The sequence below is a fragment of the Ambystoma mexicanum genome, chromosome 12 (genome assembly GCF_040938575.1).
Source record: "Ambystoma mexicanum isolate Mex_15411 chromosome 12, UKY_AmexF1_1, whole genome shotgun sequence".
Lineage (NCBI taxonomy): Eukaryota > Metazoa > Chordata > Amphibia > Caudata > Ambystomatidae > Ambystoma > Ambystoma mexicanum.
Window position 1 is genome coordinate 775,969,810 of NC_090936.1, and position 20,019 is coordinate 775,989,828.

Below are 20,019 nucleotides of genomic sequence, written 5' to 3' on the forward strand. Positions count from 1 at the left end.
AACGATCAGTCATCATTCCTAAACCCAGTTATGGCCTATTATGCTTTTGTAAGTGTTTTATGGTTAAATACATCTTTTACAGATTATCAATACAATTTCATAAAACATATACCTTTAAATTAATATTTCATAAAATAAAAAAAATATTATATTAACCCTTCTAAATGTCAAAATTGCGGTATCTAAAAGGACAGATAAAGTATTTCATGGAGAGCTAAAATAAACTATATTATACAAAATTGCAATATCTTAACAGTATCTCATAATAATGTCATCTTACTTTCACTAAACATTTCTTGATTTCCAACCAAATATGATACAAAGTAAAATTCTAAATGTTACCGTTTCCCTAATATAAAAGACTCATGATTGATCAGAATAAAAGTTTTCCAGTTTATAGTGTAAATTGTGGTAATCTTTGATGTATAGGTCATATAGTTCACAACAGTCTGTTAAAAGAGGCGCCTAGGAGTTTCCATCTCTTTATTGCACATTCAACGTAGACGTACCTGATTCCATGCACCTAATCTTGACATTGTGGAGAGAAGTTCGAACTGTACCTGCATTATGAATCTTCTCATCTTTCCATTGCAAGCGGTTTCATAGATAGGTGCAAAGTACATCCACAAGGTAACTTTGTTTAATATAAAGTACAATCGTTCTTTGCTTGCCCAGGATTAACATATTATTATTTCTGTCCCAAATCTTCACCAATGTTTTATATGTTTTTCCACCCATGAGATATTCATATAATTTCCCAAGCAAAACCAATTTCATCAAAAAAATGAGTTAACATAATTTTTCCATTTTCCTATAACATTAGATGGGGAATTTTGTTTTAGTAGCTCAACAAAGTTTGAGAACATAGATGAGCTTTTTTTATGAGCTAACTTTTTTTATTTTTATTTTATTTTTAATGTGATATAGTTTTATAAACAAAAACTTTACACATAATTCAGCATAATAAACCATTAACACAATGTAAACAAATAACACAATTTAAATAAATAACATTTTTCAGAATCGGAATCGTCATATTCAATTTCAATATTTCAAATTTCATCAACATCAACATCATCAGTACCTCCAAATAATTTCATCTAATAACTCATTTTCTTACTATAGCTGGGGGGGTTAACTATTCTTCGAGTTTTTCCTTGACCATATGCCATACTCTATAGAGAGCCAGATGTAAACTTGCATTCAAGGTATTAATACACATATACCAAAAATCTTTCGACTTAATGTGGTCTAGATTATGAACATACCTACTATAGTGCTTCATATAAATTAGGCTCAATCTAGGGCATAACATGAGGACATGCCTTGCCCTTTCAGGTGAGGCTTTATTCTTACATATCCACACATTTTAACATAGAAAATAGGAGTCAAGGTCCTTTTTAAAGTGCTTAAAAATGTTAGCCGAATTCACAATTTATTGCTTCTACGGGAGTTGAATTTTGTAATCTCAATACCCTTTCACCAGTTTCCCCTCTAATTGTTTGACCCATTTGGTTTCCACCTTCATATACATCTCGAGGCCATGTAAACGGCTGGGTACCAGACTTGTTCTGTATTATTTCACTAACCCTCAATTGAGAAACCACCTTTAAATTTCACAAAGTTTTGAATGGCATTAAACTTGTTTCCACCTTCAGGCTGATTTTTTTTTTTTCTCAACTGGTCTCAATGTATCAGTGATATGCATTCCCAAACAAATATATTAATGGACAGCCTCAATCTTCCTATTTAGGTTTATAGTCACATTTTCAAATTTAATAATTTCGAATGCATTAATTTCGAATCAAAAATGTCGAGAAAAAAATGTCGAATTTTACATTTTTTTTTTTAATGGGGGGGTTCCCCCCAACTCCCCTTTTTTTAAATAACCCTTTTTACTGGCCAAACCACAAAAAAACATAAAATAAAAAAAGAAATATTTGAAGAAAAAAAAACGACATTTTATTTTTGAAATTACTGCATTTGAAATTATTCATTCGACATTTTAACTGGACACCTCTTATTTACTATCTTCCACATATACCTGGATCATTTTTCTTTTTAGATCCAATTTCCATAGTTTTTGGTGGTTGATTATGAGGCCATTTTCAAATGAATATCTGTAGAGAACATCTATACTTTGTGGCAGACCAATTTGGGTTATATCCATTAATAGTGTATCATCTGCATAGGCGAGCAAAGATATACGTTGGCTCACAACTCTAGGAGTAAATGATGACACCCATGGAATGTCTTTCCTAAATCTGTGACATAGAGGTTATACAAATTACGGGCTAAATGACAGCCTTGTTTCAGGCCATAATTGTTTTTGTTTCTTATTTTTACTTTGCCACCCTCTTAATTGGACCTCTGTGTCCAAGTACAATTATTTTATAAAATGTAATACGGTTGGATTTAGCTTCCACTCTCTCAACTTGGCCCACAGTGTGTTAAAGTCAACTGTATCAAAGTCTGCTTTATAATCTATAAAACAGATATAAAGTTAACCTTCTTTGTTTTTCAAGTTGGCACAAATTAAATATTGGAGAATGTCTTTTCTCAACCCGTATTGTTTGTTTGTAAGGAGTTTATTTTTCTTTATCCATATGTTTAACTCTTGTAAGACTAGTTGCCAGAAACGTTTAGAGCATGAGTCGGTCATTGCTAATAATTGTAATTAAATGGATTTTCTCTTGATCCCTTTTTAAATATCAGGATAAGTCTGGAGGCCTTCCAGCTTATTGGGATAATACACATAGTTCGAATGGATAAACAATTTGTCAAGAGCAGCAGCCACATTTTAATGATCTTTGTTATACATCGGATTGGATATTCCATGTGGGCCAGGGGCCCTAGAGGGTTTTATTTATCCTATCAGCAATTCCTGATCTTCCCTTGAATGCTGTAAAGCCTCATATATATATATATATATATATATATATATATATATATATATATATATATATATATATATATATATATAGAGAGAGAGAGAGAGAGAGAGAGAGAGAGAGAGAGAGAGAGAGAGAGAGAGAGAGAGAGAGAGAGAGTTTTGTCTATGGCCTTCAGAGCTTCAGAGCATTGCAATCTCTATAATATAGATCTCTAATATGTGCTCTCTATACCGTCTCTGATATACAATTAATTTCTTTATTATCACTGTTAACTGATGCATAATTTGTATATACATTCCAAAATAGTCATGAGTTAGTGTTGCATAATGAATTGAACACTAGGAACCACTGTTTTGTTGAATCAGAACACTTGTGTCATTTAACAAAATGTTTGTATCTAGTTTTAAGATTGCAAATCACATTCTTTTGTTCATTAAGGCCACACATTTCTGCCTTTGCCCTTTTTATATCTTCATTTAACTTTTCTTTTTTCTCAGCAATCTTTATATCAAAACATTTCTTATTCTGTTTACAGTGGCATTACCAGTCATGTTTTGTTTTAATCAATTATCTTATCTCCACATTGATTTATCACGATTGGGAGATCAACAAGCTCTTCCTTTGACATGTTGCCAAATCTTTGATAGTTTAAGTCCCACAATATTATAAACTGCGCTTTCGGATTTTCCATCGTCCAAGCATTTACTTTGCTCTCTGTTTCCTCGGTGATCTCGCTAGTGAGCTCATCACCAGGGGGATTGGGCACATTCAGGAAGAGTATCTGCTGCTCCACACCATCAACAATCAATTCTATCATGGCAGCAATTATATGAGAACTCTTAATGCTTTCTCAGTGATAAATAATTTCTTGTACCCAACACCAGGCCTTCAAAATGTCTTCCTCTCAGGTTTCAGTCTGCAATTTTTAGGAATTATCTGGTAACCATCAAGCACAAAATCATGTATTAGCCAAGTTTCCTTAATGACAAATAAGTCTGCAACCAATATAATAAATACCCCACGAGATTAGTGGTAAAAGAATGACATCCTCGAGTGTTCCATGTTATATTTGACATCTGATTATGTAATAGTTCCTCTGGTCAATACATTTAATCACAATTGCCTACTGGATCTAATGTAGTCTGTAGTAGGCCAATGTATTCTTATTTGTGTTCACTTTTAAAACAGAAACTATCTGTTTGACTAACATGTCAGTATCAAAACCCATACCTTTTGGCTCTATTTTCTTAGATGTATTGATCCGCTTACTGGATTTTTTAGTCTCACTCTCTGCTAATCTTTCAGACTCATAGCCCATTTCCAGGAAGTTACTAGTACAAGATAACAAGAGTTTTAATCTTTTTAGTGTTCTGACCTTTATTTTTAAATATATCTCTTATGTCACCCCCGCACCCCTTGATTTGGAATGTATTAGATATCATCAGTACCAGCTCCATGTCTTCATGCTCCTCATAATTGATAGATTTTTCCCTACATACTACTTGTTGTTTATGTTCCTCGTGGTATACCTGTTTCAATTGACCAGTCTTCTCTTGATTAATACAAACAGAAGATTCAGGCTTATTAGTTACCAAGGCTTCTAGCCGACCCTGCTGTTTATTATTATCTTTTTTCTTTTATGTGTTTGCTTCTTATTATGTCCATTCTATTGGATCAATTTAAATCCCTTTCTGTTTCTTAGCATCTCACATTCCTAGGATATATTTCTGCTAGTTATTGTGCCGACTTGGAGTGCACTTTATTGGGTTTCAGTTTAGGTTGTTTCTTTTTACAGGAGCTTTTCTTTGCTTTAAATTGCTGGCGACCCTTAATGATTCTCTTGCTCTTAACTGGAGTTGTATCTACACGGGATATTGATATATCCAAGTGCAGCATTAAGATTGAATCATTGTCATTAAGTGAAGTCTTAGAGTGCTCAACAGAACTACTTCTCGTCTGCCACACTCTTCTTCCTTCCCCTATATATTTCACATTGTGTGCCCCTGCATTATTAATTCAGTTTTCATTATACCGAACGACATCAACTGAATTGGCTAGACCCTCTTTGAGTATTTGTTGTTTTTGTATATGGTATTGCAAAGGGTGAATAAAGTTTATAGAATTTGTCAGTATTCCGGATCATTATATTCTTCCTCAGCTGATGATTCTGATACTGAAAATAATACTTCATTCGCTGGTGATGATGCATCGGCATTGGCCGCCATTTTTTGCAAAATCCGGTGTCCAGACAACTTGGTCAATGAAATTGCAGTACTCTCTATCTCAGAGGCCAGCTCTTTTTGCTCTATTGTTATTGTTTTGTATGCTAAGGCACATAATTATTCTCTATAGGCTCTAAGTCAGAGGTTTCAATGGGACCTCGAGTATCCGTTATTGTTATATTTGCTACAGTCATGCTAGTAATTATGGAAGAGTCACTATGATTAATTATCGGTTTTAGAAATGCCGTAATTTGTTCTTGGCCTGTAAGTGTCTCTCCTCTTTTTTACCAACCTGTTTGTATAACACCTCCTGCCGCACCCTTCGTTTGTAATTTGCTTTTACTTTTGTTTTTGTTAATCGTTTTGTTTCCTCCAGTAACAGGAAAAACAAGGTTGCAGGCAGATTTCCCCACTCTCTGCAATTGTTATTTGTTTGGGGCTGCAGGCATCACGTTTTTAAAACATTTATTTTTGTATGAATTCAATATCACTATTGCTATCAAGTCCTTTGGTAAAAATTCACAATTCACATGCTCATCCTAAAAAATCTGTCTAAAAGTATATGTCCTTTTGTTTCTTATTCCTTATACATGTGAGGCACATGTGACACGGACTTTGCAATGAATTCTGAGAATCAATCTTTCATTCATTGTCGACTTCGGTCCAGGGCATTGAACGTTGTTACCTTGATCGTTTCCAAACCACAGCAGCCTTCCCCACCTGGTGCCCTGTCCGAATGCTGCAAGACAGTAAAACCACTGGCTCACTCCCCGTCTCCAAGTCACACTGGAACAGATTAAAAAACTTCCAGACACTTTGCGATGCCTCAAATGTTCGCTGGGTTTTTAAAGCCCCAATTCTTAAACAAACAGTTATGCAATTCCTGGGCTCGTTGTAACAAACCGTGCACCAACAGCCAGGTAACAACAGGTAAAGGAACACACTGGAACACTTCCAGATACTTTTCAATGCTTCACATTTTTGGTGGGTTTTTAAAGACCCAACCCTTAAAGGAAAAGTTGTGCATTTCCTCTGTGCATGTTGTAACACTCCAATGCTTAGCATTTTAGCAGGGTTTTTAAAGCCCCAATCCTTAAAGGGACAGTTGTGCAATTTCCCTGTACTCGTTGTAACAATCTGTGCACCAACAGCTAGTTAACAGATGCGGGAACACACTGGAACACTTCCAGACACTTCGCCTATTATCAGAAATCACACAGCAACCGGTTCTTCCTAATTATTATAGTTTGGCCTAGAAAAGGGTTTCCACTAGGCTAGAAACTCACTTGATGAGGGCAGTTAAGGGCCAGTCCAGGGGGTGGTTGCAGTCAATACTCTCCTACCCCAGTCTTCATGTAGTTTGGCTAAATTCCGAATGCAACTTATTAATGTTGCCTTTTTTCTCCCAATCTGCATTTAAATTAATGTAACATGTATTTTGTATAATGCTGATATGTTAAGGATTACGGTTTTGAAATAGGTAATTATCCAGTTATCAGCACTGTTTCAAATTGATTTATTTTGTCATACTACATAACATAAAATAAAATATCATAACATATTTACTTTGAATCAAATCCATACACACATTTAATGTAACATGTTTTTCTTCCTTACCCAGGATTCTGAGCTCATCGAATTGAAAGAAACAATAGAAACACTAAAAACACAGAACTCTGCTGCACAGGCTGCGATCCAGGGAGCATTGAACGGCTCTGATAATTCTCACAGAGGTATTTTTATATCATCATTTATGACATTATCATATCACAGTGAATTCGTGGTTTATTGAGAATAGTCAGTGGCCCGGGACTAAGGCATCATCGCAGGCCTTATGGGATTGTGGGTAGGGCAAGTACTTTAAATATTTAAGAAGATTGGAAACGCTTGGAGCAATCTAAGCAAATTATAGAATGCAAATGTAAGCATTGTTTTAGGAAATGTGTAGTTCCGAATATATTGACATTGTTGTGCAGTCAATAAAGCTAAGCACTAAATCGAATAAATGAAGATGCAATTTGCGCTACATAGATTGCCTTACTTCTTTTAGAAAAAGCATAATCCGTCTGTGGATTGATCTGTAAGCATGAAGACCACGATGTACTGTCGGAAATGCGATCTCATTAGGGAAACAAACCCAGCAGAGATGGGTGAAGCCAGCATTGTATCTTACTTTATTGTTGTATCACATAGTGCATTATTGCTTGCCAAGTCGCTTCTGAGCAGGTGGGGGTGGTGAATGGGTCAGACGGGAGATTTAGGGACTGCAGAAAAAAGAGAAGGGGTGGAATAGGGATCACACAATCTCAGAGGATGGTGGGTGGAATGCGTGATGTTACGGTACACAGTCCAGGTGCAAAGATGAGCACATGTTTGCCATGTTAGGCAAGGAGCAAATTACAGTTATCAGTCAAGGGGCAGATTACAACAATGCATACCTATGGAGCAAAACACCATGAACCATCAAGGCTGCCTTGTTCCATACCAAGATGCGACTAAGACAACTCTCTCGACCACTGCATTTCTCCTCTAGTGAGCATCTGTCTGCTTCCAAACATCTTCCTTTCAAAAGGGAGTTACAGTATGTGTCCTTTTCCAAGTGCTATCTCCATGAAAGGGTATTTCTGTCACTGTTTATTTAGGGAGACAGTGGCATAATAGCACACAAAATAATGCAAAAACAATTATCTCATCAGTCCTAAATCTCAAACACATTACACAAGCTTTATATTTAAATCATACTTTAAATGCAAATCATGTATTCGTCCTGCAGTTCAATTGCATTTGACAACATTCGACTGCATTTGACTGCATTTGATTTAGAAAAAAGATAACAATAATTTGTTTCAGTGCATCCTTAGAAGAAATCGTGAATCAGGGCTTGGCAAAAAAAAAAAAAAAACAACACAGCGCCCATTGCGTCTCTTAATGCACCCCCCTCTCTCCCAGCTACCACAGAGACTTTGGGTCCTTTCAGATATTACAGGCTATTTCCCCCCACCTCAATCACCCACGCAGACCACAATTGTAAGGTTCCTTCAGTTGACCTGAAGATGTTGGTTCCCTTTACATGTGTGTGTCCAAGCACCCATGTTATGCATCAGCAAATGTGTCAATACTGAACGCTCTAAATTGCATGTCGCTGCACCCAGTGCAAACAATGCATGCTCACCCTATTCATCCTTCCTTGCACTAGGCGTCCCAATGGATCTACCGTTAAAGATTGGGTAGAGCCCATGATGTTTTTTGTCTGCTCGCAGTGTCCAGTGCATGGCTTGTTTCATCTCTCTCACAGAATTATTGAGCCATAAATTTTTTTTTTTTAAAATGACTGTATGTGTGGCACTATTTACTGCATCCTTCTTCTGTTTCTTTTAGATATGCGAATCCGGCGACAGCACTCTTCAGAAAGTGTTTCCAGTATTAACAGCGCCACCAGCCACTCCAGCATCGGCAGCGGAAATGATGTGGACGCCAAGAAAAAGAAAAAGAAAAGCTGGGTAAGTGCTGGGTGGTTAGATATCTCTGTGCACTTGCTCTGCTCTTGTCCCACCCAAATGGTCTGTTTCCAATCTTCCTGCCCTGTAGACTGCCATCACTCATTCTGTCTGAGATATTCATCCGCCAAAGTCAGAGGGCCTGCATGCTGAAGTCACAGACGTTTAACAGCAATCATTTTAACTGAAATGTTCTGATAGGAACGTATCCATTAAATAGATCTGGGTCATTTGTACGTTTGCTGTAGCAATGCATGTTTTTTTTTCCATATACTTTCCAATATGGAGTGTTGGCAAAATCAAACTGTCTTAGAAACACAAACATTCAGTTGTAAGGGAGCTTGTGATTTGACACCAGTCCTGGTAACATATCTTTTGTCAAGTAGTATGGTGTGTGGTTGACCTATGAAACACATGTCTCTCTCTTGTATTTGAGCTAACATGTCTACCTTTGCATTGTGGCTACAGATATTGATTGGTTAAAATGTGAAATTCCATCAAGTGCTCATGTCTGGCTTGATCCGGCAATATGGGATCACAGACTGGCAATAAGCACCGCAATAAACTCCTTCTAACAATAAAAAGCGAATCATTCCAAAAGCAAGCATTTTGTTCTGAATGTATATGCAGCTGGTAACATTATATAACATTGATCAGCCCTGGTGCTCGTGATGTGTAATTCCACACTCTTTCATGTCTCTGCAAGGTGAACGCTAAAGGAAGCGAGGTGAATATACACAATGACTAACTTGGCATGCATTTGCGCGAAACCCTTTCCTGGCATGATCTCTGCTCATTTTGGCAGTGGCTTTTGCAGCTTCTTAATGCAGATTATCTTTTTTTCCCCTCAGTTCTTCTGTAGCTTATTTGAATTGCAATTTGCATATACACATTGATGTGAGGTGCATAGCCAAAGTGATTTTTAATCTTCTAGCAAATGTTAGTTGGGATGGGTTAGCTTTAGTGTCTCATCGCAGACAAAAAGACTGCCTGTGCGTAGGATGTTGATCTAAAGTACTTTGAATTCAGAAGCCAAAAACCCAATAGATAATGACATAAGCAGTACGTTTATTTGTGAGTCATTCAAATAGGTGGTCCTATCGAGGGCAAAGTAAATGGATTCATTGAAGGAATTATTGATGGATACCTAGCCGACACATGTATGGGTGGATAGATGGATCTTTAGACATTTTGGAAAACCAATGAATCGTTAGATGAAAAAAGTTGAGATAAACATGCATGTTTGCATGCACATAGAACATAGAACAAAGTGGTATGGGGATAAGAGATGCACGCTGAACTGAAAACATAGCCAAACAGTTGGACCTCCCTCTCAAGAGAACATAGCAAATGAGCTAACTGGCCAGACCTACTTTTCTCTAAAAATATATATTTATAAAAACAGGTGCTCTTTGCCATGAAAACACAGACCAAAATAACGACCGCCATTTGATATGCTGGTTTGTAATACAAATTCAAATGTTCAGTAAATAATACCGGCAATATCTGTTGTATATTTATGCAAACGGAAGCAGCCTCCTTAAACTATAAAGCACTGTAATTTGAATACATGTTTTCTGTCTTTAGTGAGTGGACTGTTAGGAATGTTCAGTTGAATACACTCATAGTCACCCTCAACACTGATCCTTATGATTTGGCCTTTTGATTGGCTTATCATTGTAAGTACAAAAAGATCTTACTAGAATCTCTTCAGCGGTTATTAAAAAGCACAGTTGGACAATGATTGTGTCGCCATCAAACAATATATAGAAAACATGGGAAGTCTTACCATACTATAGCAGATTGTTTACATAAAAAAATAGGATTTGGGAAATAAGGCAATCACATGTTAATGTAAAATTACATATTTTACTTTTACATGTAATTTGAGATGGGTATGTATGCTTGTATTACAAAATATAAAGTTGTGTTTGGGTAATGTTTTGTGTGTTAGTAGCCTTTTATTTTTCCCAGTGTTAGTCAGCTTCAGTATGGCAAAGTGATTTTGAATGTGGGTTTCTATCAATAACATTGGATTCACACCCATTGCTGCAGCATTCAATGCATACGCCCTGCTTCATTAATGAAAATACAAAAGTATACTTTTTTTTTAGAAATTCTGGTTAGTCTACATGCAATATTTGGATATCTTGCTTCATTTTACTGACTTATGGCAATGGCTTAAATGGCATCTGCAGACTAACGTGTGACCTTTAAATTATTGTTAGCACAAGAAGTAATTGTCTGTCTTTCTTCAGTTGAGGAGCTCCTTCAAACAAGCTTTTGGCAAGAAGAAGTCCAGCAAGCAGCCATCAGACATGGATGACCAGAATGATTCATCAGTTCCATCCTCACCCAAGTTCAGCCACCAATCAGGCGAACCATGTCTATCGTTAATGAAGCCATCACAGTCTGCATCTGCGTAAGTTGTTCCATACACCCGCCATCTTGAAAATACAATAACCATATTGTTTGAGATCACAGACAATTTCTTTTTAAAGTATTTGGCTGCTTTATGGTGTTTTTTGCGTGCATTCTTTTTAAAATTTTGTTATTTCTATGTACTATGATTTCTATAGTGCTGTTAGCCAAATAGTTTTTCTATGTATTTGGTCTGCAGTATAGAAAGCTGTGAGGAAGAAGTTGAATCACCCCATTGCAGACAAAGTTCATGGCAAAAAAAATAAAACATCAAATGATACCCTTGGAATGCTTGAAGAGCAGTCTTATTGGAAAATGCAGGCTATGCAAGCCAGTTTTTCAGAAAACTACATTCTAAGGCTAAAAGTAGTGCAGGCAAAACAACAATCAATTCCCTGTCCTGTCAGATGTAAATGTTAATATTCTAAAGTATCTACACTGACACATACTATAATGGATTTATGGATCCCACCCTCGGGCCATATGGGCATTATGGGCTGTATACATTGTTAAATGCCCTGATTATGATCGTTCCCTTAACTCAGTTTGCAGAGCCCTTATCACCAGGCGAGGCCCTCTGACTGGGTTGATTAAGCTTAATCAGAACGTTGCTTAAGCTTAATTAAAACGCAGGCAAATAAAGGGTGGAATAAGTCTTCCGATGCAAACTTTCATTGTTTCCCCTTTATCTTTTGTTGTTTTAAAGAGAATATTCTACACCCTTTTGGAGGAATGCTCCATCATCTATAATGCCCTGCTCATCGGCCGATAAAACGTGGTTTATACGCTTGGGCCAGGAGCTATTTCAACCTGAAAAATGTCCCTTGGAATGTGGCAATATTGTTTAATTAAAATAGAAATGTATTGCTTGTTATCATGCTGGTGTTTGGATGACTTTTTTTGTGGATGTTCATCAGTTATTGGAATGTCTTTGTACTGATTGATGATGTTACAAAATACAACTTGTCACATGTTTCAGGTTCAAGGCACACATTGTTCCTTTGATTTTAGAATGGGCATGTTTAGTTTAGTCTCACTCATGGTTACGTTAAGGTTTTGATTGTTAGGGACATACTTTTGGGAAATGATATACAACTCATGTCAACATTCAGTATTGTTGTAAAAGTCATTTTGTGAGGAGGCTGCTTGGGCGATATGTTTTTCAGATGCTCATAAGCCCTCTCCATCTCACGATTTCCATAAATGCATTTGAGAACATTGTTCATATAAACCATGGTTGTCCAACTCCACGTCTCCATACCCGGTTTCAGGATCCCCCTCATTGATATTCATGAGATACATTACATTTGCATTCAATGATACTAAATGTATGGAATTTGTTCCTCATTAATGTTAATGAGTCATAGCCTGAAACCCTGTCAGGATTCCAGCCCTCGAGGAGTTGAACAACCCTGATAATCAGAATAATCTACTTACTCCATAATTTTTACTCTTTCTGTGGTGGTTAATATAGGTTTATTTCCAAAATCTGAAGGCATGCCGTAGTGAGACTTTGAGAGAATTGTATTAGTGCATATGTAAGTATGCATGGATGAATTTTTGCACATATGAAACAGACTTTGCACTTGTGTGGATGTCATCGGTGCAAGGATGAATGCATTTGCAAAGTATTTATAGGGCTGCTATTGAGATTGCACATGCACAAATTCAGTTTTTATGAAGTGGCTTGCTTATTCCATCAAATACAATGTGATTGGTCTTACAAAGACCCTTATTCCTTTTCTGGTGTTTTTTTTTGTATGTGGTATTAATCACTTTCATGTATGACTCTTGATTTTTGTTTAATCCAATATAAATTCTTCATGTAACATTTGTCAACGCAGGACAGGTCTAATGTGGCCCCCAAGGAAACGGCAAAATGGCCATGTAATCTACAAGCATAGATCTCGGTAAAGTGTAGCGTGGGGCATGGAGTTGCGTATCTGCTGTTTCATCTAGAATGGTGTTTTGCATGTATTGAGGCCATAACACATTTATTATTAACATATTAATTGGTATAATTACAACCCTTTCCAATCTTTTTTTTTTCTTTTTTTAACAACCAACCTAAGTTTTCTTAAATTATCTGTCGTAAAGAGTACAATTTTTGTACAACAGTCTAGCTTACCCAGAACTCCATGGGCCTTGATTATGCGTATCAGTAAAATTATGTGTTAAAAACATGCGTAAAGGTTATGAATGTTTACTTTATACATTGATTCATTTCAATGCATAGTATGGCAGAGTGGAGACATGGATCATAATATCAAATCCCTCAACTCCATTCCATAAAAAATCCGCCAGCAGCTACTTGATTTTGATGCAGGTGGAAGTGCGCGGGTGGCGTTACGAGTAGTAACACTGTCAACATGTCAATATACTCTTTGAACGTCAGAGTGCAATCAACATTGCATGGAGTGGATTGCCTGATTGAAAGGCTTCTATTTGCAATCTCTTCCAAACAATTTTTGGGGACTTGGAAAATGAACTATGTGTTCATTTTCATATTTGGGGATCCCATTGTTTTGTTCATTGGCAGACATTGTTCATTTAATGTTCATTGGCAGACATTGTTCATTTAATATTTTGTCAACTGGTTTGAGGTCCTTGCCCAAACCTGTTTATCAAGAAAAAAATGCCATATGCGAATAATGTCAATAAATCTCTCCTTGGTCAGTCATCTGGGTGGCAGTCCTAACAGCACCTTGTTAAAGGCCCTCAACGAGCTCGAGCATCTTAATCAGCGTTGGCTGGCATCAGGAAACCGGCTGTTCCTGGTATGAGACAGGTTGCACTCTTGATTGGTTGATCTCAAAGCACAGTTGGATTCATATAAACTATATAGTGCTTTATCCTAATTTTCTAATTGTATCTCTCTCCCTTCAGAAATGCTGCCTTACAAATGCACATTTTTATTTTGTAATGGATACGTTGAAACATGTATTTTCACTTTTTTTTAGAAATTACATTACTTTGACCTTTCTACTTTCAGAGTGATAACATTCATTAGTCACTTCCACAAAGTCCCTCCATTCATGTTGGTTTTCTTGGTCAATCACAAAGAGTGTCTTAAGTATCATAAAACACTCTCTACATCGCTTAGATTCTTTTTAGAATGTGTCACCAATCGTGGTGACACGATTGGTTTAATGCGTCATGACGCAGTTGACAGCTTTGATCACCTTATTTGCTTCTCGAAGACTGTGGACGTAAAGTGACAGCAATGGATGGACAATTGCGTTTTCTGCTTAAGCAAAGCATTGTCCAGGCTGATCATCAGCCTGGTGCTGGTTTCAAGGATTTCCATGCTAAAGATGTCTGCTCATGAATTTCTCAATTTGAATAAGGCTAGATTTCCACAAAAAAACATGATTTTCATACATGAAGCTATCACGTATATGTGTGCTTCCTAGTGTGTTTTTCCATTGTTTTCTTTTATGGGTATGACAATTTGAAGTTTGTGAGATTGCTGTTCTTTTTCCTGATTCCTTTCCGATTCCTGGACTGCGAGTGCCATTACTAACAATTGCTCATCATTTTACTGCAAGTGAAAGGAAAAGGTCAAAACAAGTCACACTTACTTATTTGAAGCAAGTCATGGGAAATAATGCATAATGTTGTGTGACTCCAATTTGCAGTGTGTCTGTGCTTGTAGGCAAGATTAAACTTAGTAGCGCTTAGTAGGCTGAAAATAAGAATTGAAGCACCATCTATCTTACACTATAAGGTGCTTTCATCATCTGCAGGTTCATCCTCTCGTGTCTTAATCTGCTTTCATATCCCTTTCTACACAATTAGGATCTGTGAGTGCACAGAAGCTGAGGCTGAGATTATTCTCCAGCTGAAGGGTGAGCTGAGGGAGAAGGAACTGAAACTGACGGACATCCGACTTGAAGCCTTAAGTTCAGCTCATCATCTCGACCAAATCAGGGAAGCCATGAACCGCATGCAGGTCAGTGATATGTGGTGTGTGGTTGGATGGTGCAGGTTTTGCGTAATTTTAGTTTAACCCATTTGTCCTTAAAATTCTGAAGTAGCAGTGAGAGGATAGCTGGGTCAGGTCCTGACATAGGTGTTACATGATTTCACAATTCTTTTTTGGCATAAACACAGGAGTTTGTGAAACTCATATATGGAATAGAAAGCTACTGAAAGTGTTTTACAATGACCTAATAGTTGGCCACCTTTGGCTGATGTTGCAAATCCTGTTAATACCAGTGGGGTTGCTGAACCCATTGGTGTATGCTCTAAGATGGGGAACCCCTGGTGTCCATGGGCAACATCTGTGCATATGTCTGGCCACAAAGTTCCAAACAATATTTTCTTGCTTGGCCAGGAGAATGCCTCCCTTCTCCTCTGTCCAGTCTCAGATAGCCTGTAGGAATAACTCCCCTGCAAAAGGTCACAAAGTTCCAAACAATACTTTCTCAGAGGGCCAGGAGAATGCCTTCATTCTGCTGGCATTTCGGTCTCAGTCTCAACTAGCCCGGAGGACTGACTCCTTTCCCAGGCCTTTTGGACCCTACTTCCAGTCTGAATTACCAGGAGAATGACTCCCTTCCTGTTAATCTTAGAACAGTCTCTTACAGCCAGGGGGAATGACCCCCTTTCCCTGGTATTCTCTTCATTAGGCTTCACACCTACAACACCAACTCTGAGTGTTATGAGGATGTGCACCCCCTGATTCTCTTCTCCTTTCATATGGCCCACTTGGTTCACTTCCCTGCCAAGTACTCCCATGAGGAAGATAATTCATATTACTCTCTTGGTTTGGGACCCAGACCCGGGTTTCTCCTCTTCTTTGACCTGGCTGAATTGGTTCACTTTCCTGACAAGTACTGGAATGAGGAAGATGACTTGTTTCTCCTTTAGTGTCCCAGACTCTTCTTGGACTCTCAGTGGATTTATCCCTACCATTGTTGTGAGGGACTCTCTCCGGTTATCTTCATGGTACTTGCGGTCCTTGACCCTTGCCTGGTGGTCAACAGGCCTCATTTCACCACTGCAATGAGGATGAGAGGGTTTGTAGGCTTTCTGCCCATGTCATGCCACCCAAGCATTACAGTTGCAAAGGTGCCTAGAGGCAACAGCATACACCCTCTCGGAAAGCCACCGAAGCCCCCTCTGGGTCTTTCATGCTGCCCTTTACCTCGTTGAGGGCTTAGACACACGGCTCTGTCTTCCTGGGATGGCGGGTGTTCTTTCGGTTTCTCTGGCATCTTGCCTTCCCTCTGTCTGTGCAGTGGCTTTCCTGGTTGCCTATTGCTATCCTTCCTCCTCTTCTCAACAAAGTTGGACACCAGTCTGTTCCTGCAGACCTCCCGATCATCAGACTGCCGGTGCCTTTGGAGTTCATTCTCTCCAGAAAAGTGACACAGGTTTGTATCTCCCACATTCAGTGTGCAGCACATTAGCCGTCTTCCGCGGCTGCCAGAGACCAAGTGTTCAGTCTTTTTTGATTGTTATACAATGTTGCCAGTAGTGTCTGTGCCCATTGAATAAGTTATTCTTCGTCATAGGTTTCATCTTTATTGCTCCATGGAGCCATCTCATCCCAGTACTTGGATTACCTAGGTTCCTGATGTTCTTCTTCATCTCAGTACTTTCCAAAACCTTGAGGGAGTCTGCCTCATAACAGTACATCAGTCTACCATCTACAAATAGGTTACTAGTAGAAGGAGAGATTACAGTATGTGGGGGTGTGATGTTCTCATAAGGGCTGTATCCTAGATGGTCGTCCTTCTCCTTATGGGTTGAGGGAGTCCCTCCCCATGAAATCCTCCTGCATTATACTACTCCCGGGGGGACTATCCGGTAGCAGCCTCAAGTCCCTGGCCTCATGGAAAGGGGCTCCCTCCTTGGGAGAAGTGATGACAACCGAAGGATCGTCACACCCTGCAATAGGTTAAAAGGAAAATACTGGAGCAGTGCAAAAAAAGATCAAATGAAAATGAACTGAGATTAATAAAATATCAATTCAAAGCTGCTCCATCACAATGAAAGGCAGAGGTAGGGACAAGCTCATTCTTATCACTGTGAGGGTGGAGGAAACCCCTTCAAAATCGTGTGCATGGGTTTCCACCCCATTCACACATTCTGATCACTCACTGTTTGTAAACTCGGAGCCACACCATAGTTACCACGTGGAATTTACATAACCATATAGTTGTTTCATCTTCAAAGATTTAGCCCATATGTCCTGTGCCTGCTGGAACCAAGTGCAATCAGTGAAATAAATAAAATCTGGGGTCATCGACTGGTATGGCAGTTGCCAAAGCAGATCTCTGCTGGTGTGCTTGGCAGAGACCTCTTCTTATTTACTAAATTTTTGAGGCAAAAGTCAAAGGAACCTGCAGATCCCAGGTCCTATATTTATTATTGCATGCATGTGGTGGATGCCTGATTTGCCTTTGCTGTGTGTGGCTAAAGATGGAAAAAGCAAATAAGGAGGTTGTGTGACTGAGAGGATGTGCTTTGTTGCTCGCATATTGTACTTTCAATTGTAATGGAAAAATAATCCCGATGGCCTCTGATATTTGTGGCATGGAGATATGCTGTATGTTTCCTAGTCTACTGAGCAAGCGTACCACAGTATATGTATGACTCAAGCAGGTTGTTCAATACAATTCCAGTGTTTTAAAATGGGTGCATGGATATATGACTTGACAGCTGAGCAGTATCACACATAAGAAGAGGTACAAATTACTATTTTAAAAGAAGTAATCTAGTTGTGGAGTTTACTGATTCTTACCCTCCCTGTACATAGCTATGCCTACAATGTTGTGGAACACTGCCTGTCTAAAAGTTGTGATATAATGATACACCGTTTTTGGTGTAACAGTTTTAATCACCTCCTTAACTTTGCCCCTGCGAACAAATTACTCTGCAAAATGTAGAATAATCATAAATCATGCTTTCTAATAATGACTTCAAAACAGTCTACAACACTCCGTTTTTGGCTATTTAGACAAGCGGCGTGCACTCCCTGTAAGCCTAATCTATTTTAATGGGACGTGCAATGTGCAAGTAAGAGAGCGATGAAATGTGAGGAGGGACACACAGGCTGTCGATTTTGTTTGGCTGTTTGTCACCCATTGTCTAAGAGAGTAAATACGCCTAAACTAATGTCATGGGAAGAGAAGATAGGGGAGATATGAAATGTGAGAAGGGATACACAGCCTGTTGGTGTTTGGTTATTTATCCAACCATTGTATGCCTATGGCTATGCCAAACCCTATGGCCATTCTCCCCCACTACCTGTTGCTTCCCACTAAAAACACATCCACATGGCATCTCTCTGAGCTAGCCCTGTGCTTACCGAGCAGCCTCTGAAAGGTAATGGATTATGTTCAGCTATATTCCAGCTTGTGGTGTAATACAAAGGTATTAACCAAGTGTGTTATCAGCCAATTCATTTATAAGCACTATGTGTGTCATAGCATCTTTCCTTGCACTGAATGCCTGTTAAAAACATAATTGGCAAACCCAACAGTTTTGACTTGTGTATAGACATTAGCCAGGTACTACCATAATATACCAATTTACTAGCAGCATTTTCCAGATTTCTGTCATCTTATGGACTGGAAAATGCAAATCCTATGCCTGAACAAAAGTCAAAACTGTTGGCTTTGCCAGTGCTTATTTATGAAAGGATGTGAAGTTTCTTTCGTGTATTTTAGTTACAGAACTCCATTAAACCACACAACGTGGTTCATTTTTCAAATCTGCTTGGAGAGACTGTCTCTTTTGGAATGTACTTTGCGTAAGTTGATTGATAACATTTCAACGATAACATTTCAATGCTACATAGAGAATGTTCTCTATCTGTTATTTTCAACTGGCTATGATATGATATATTTCATTTATATTGCGCCCATACACACGTGTTTCCGGGCACGATGAGGCAAAGGAGGGGTACAAGGGAGGACAAAACAAAATGATCTTACTAGGCCCAGTGACACTGAGAGCGTGCATGTGCAGGGGAAAGGGAAGGGGGAAGTGCAGGGGGCAGGGGAAGACTGGGAAGTGTGTAACACAAGATCAAAACAACAACAGCTAGTGCGGAGAGCAGGAGGCACGTGCAAGAATTAAGTGCAGACAACAGGTAAGGGGACTGTAGTGTTGCAGATACAGACCCAAGTGCAGAGAGTTACCAGTGGGCAGTGCAGGTATGCAGCTGAGTGGTCAGGGATCAGGGACTGAATTCAGAGGGAAGCCATGTGCCCAATGCAGAAGCAGAAGAGATCAGCAAGGGTAGAGGAAGAGAGAAGGCAGAAGCAAAGGGAAGGTCTTTAGGTGCTTCCGGAACTGAAGATTGTTCTCCACAAGTTTCAGAGAGGCAGGGAGGCTGTTCCAGAGGGAGGCCCCAGCTGAAGAGAGATCTACCTCCAAGTAGTCGTTGCTTGGAGAAATGACTGACTTTGAGGAAGTTGGAGGCGGAGGAATGAAGAGCTCGAGTAGAAAAGTATTTCCAATGGGAGAGTTGAAGGTAAAGTGGACCCAGGCCCCAGAAGGCCTTGATAATGGCCCCAGAAGGTGGACAATGCAGAGGGTCTTGACCTTAAACCTTGCAGCCAGTGGGAGCAAATGCAGACGTTTCAGTGCTGGAGGGATACGATCCTGGGCTTGAGGCCAAGGACAAGACTTGCAGTCTTGTTCTGGATGAGTTGCAGAGGGTGAAGCATGGTAGCAGGGAGATTTAAGAAGAGGCTGTTACAGTAGCCCAGCCTAGAGAGAACCTGAGCTCTAGAGACAGTGAGATTCTGGAGGAAGGAGAGGAAAGGAAGAATACCCCATGGGGAGGTGCAGTTGGTAGTTTGACTTCTTAGAGACATCAGAGATGTGTGGAGAAATGGAAAGTGTGGAGTTGGTGATGACCCTGAGGTTCTTAACCTCAAAGGTGGGAGCAAGAAGAGGGCCAAGGGAGGCTGACCAGAGGGTTACAGTAAAGGAAGGTGCAGGGGTGCCGATGAGGAGGATCACTAA

At 39.0% G+C, this 20,019-nt stretch overlaps 1 protein-coding gene across 5 annotated transcripts in view; it reads left to right on the forward strand.

Moving 5' to 3' along the window:
* The window catches only part of NAV3 (neuron navigator 3), a 1,326,128-nt gene that overhangs the window by 1,186,247 nt on the left and 119,862 nt on the right, over positions 1-20,019 (forward strand). For 2 of the 5 annotated variants that reach the window (XM_069629276.1, XM_069629279.1), the window contains 6 exons: positions 6,738-6,849; positions 8,495-8,616; positions 9,320-9,340; positions 10,872-11,035; positions 12,879-12,944; positions 14,833-14,986. In XM_069629276.1, coding sequence (XP_069485377.1) covers positions 6,738-6,849; positions 8,495-8,616; positions 9,320-9,340; positions 10,872-11,035; positions 12,879-12,944; positions 14,833-14,986 — 639 coding nt within the window. The remainder of the gene's footprint in view (positions 1-6,737; positions 6,850-8,494; positions 8,617-9,319; positions 9,341-10,871; positions 11,036-12,878; positions 12,945-14,832; positions 14,987-20,019) is intronic. The other 3 variants (XM_069629277.1, XM_069629278.1, XM_069629280.1) reach the window with 3 other exon arrangements.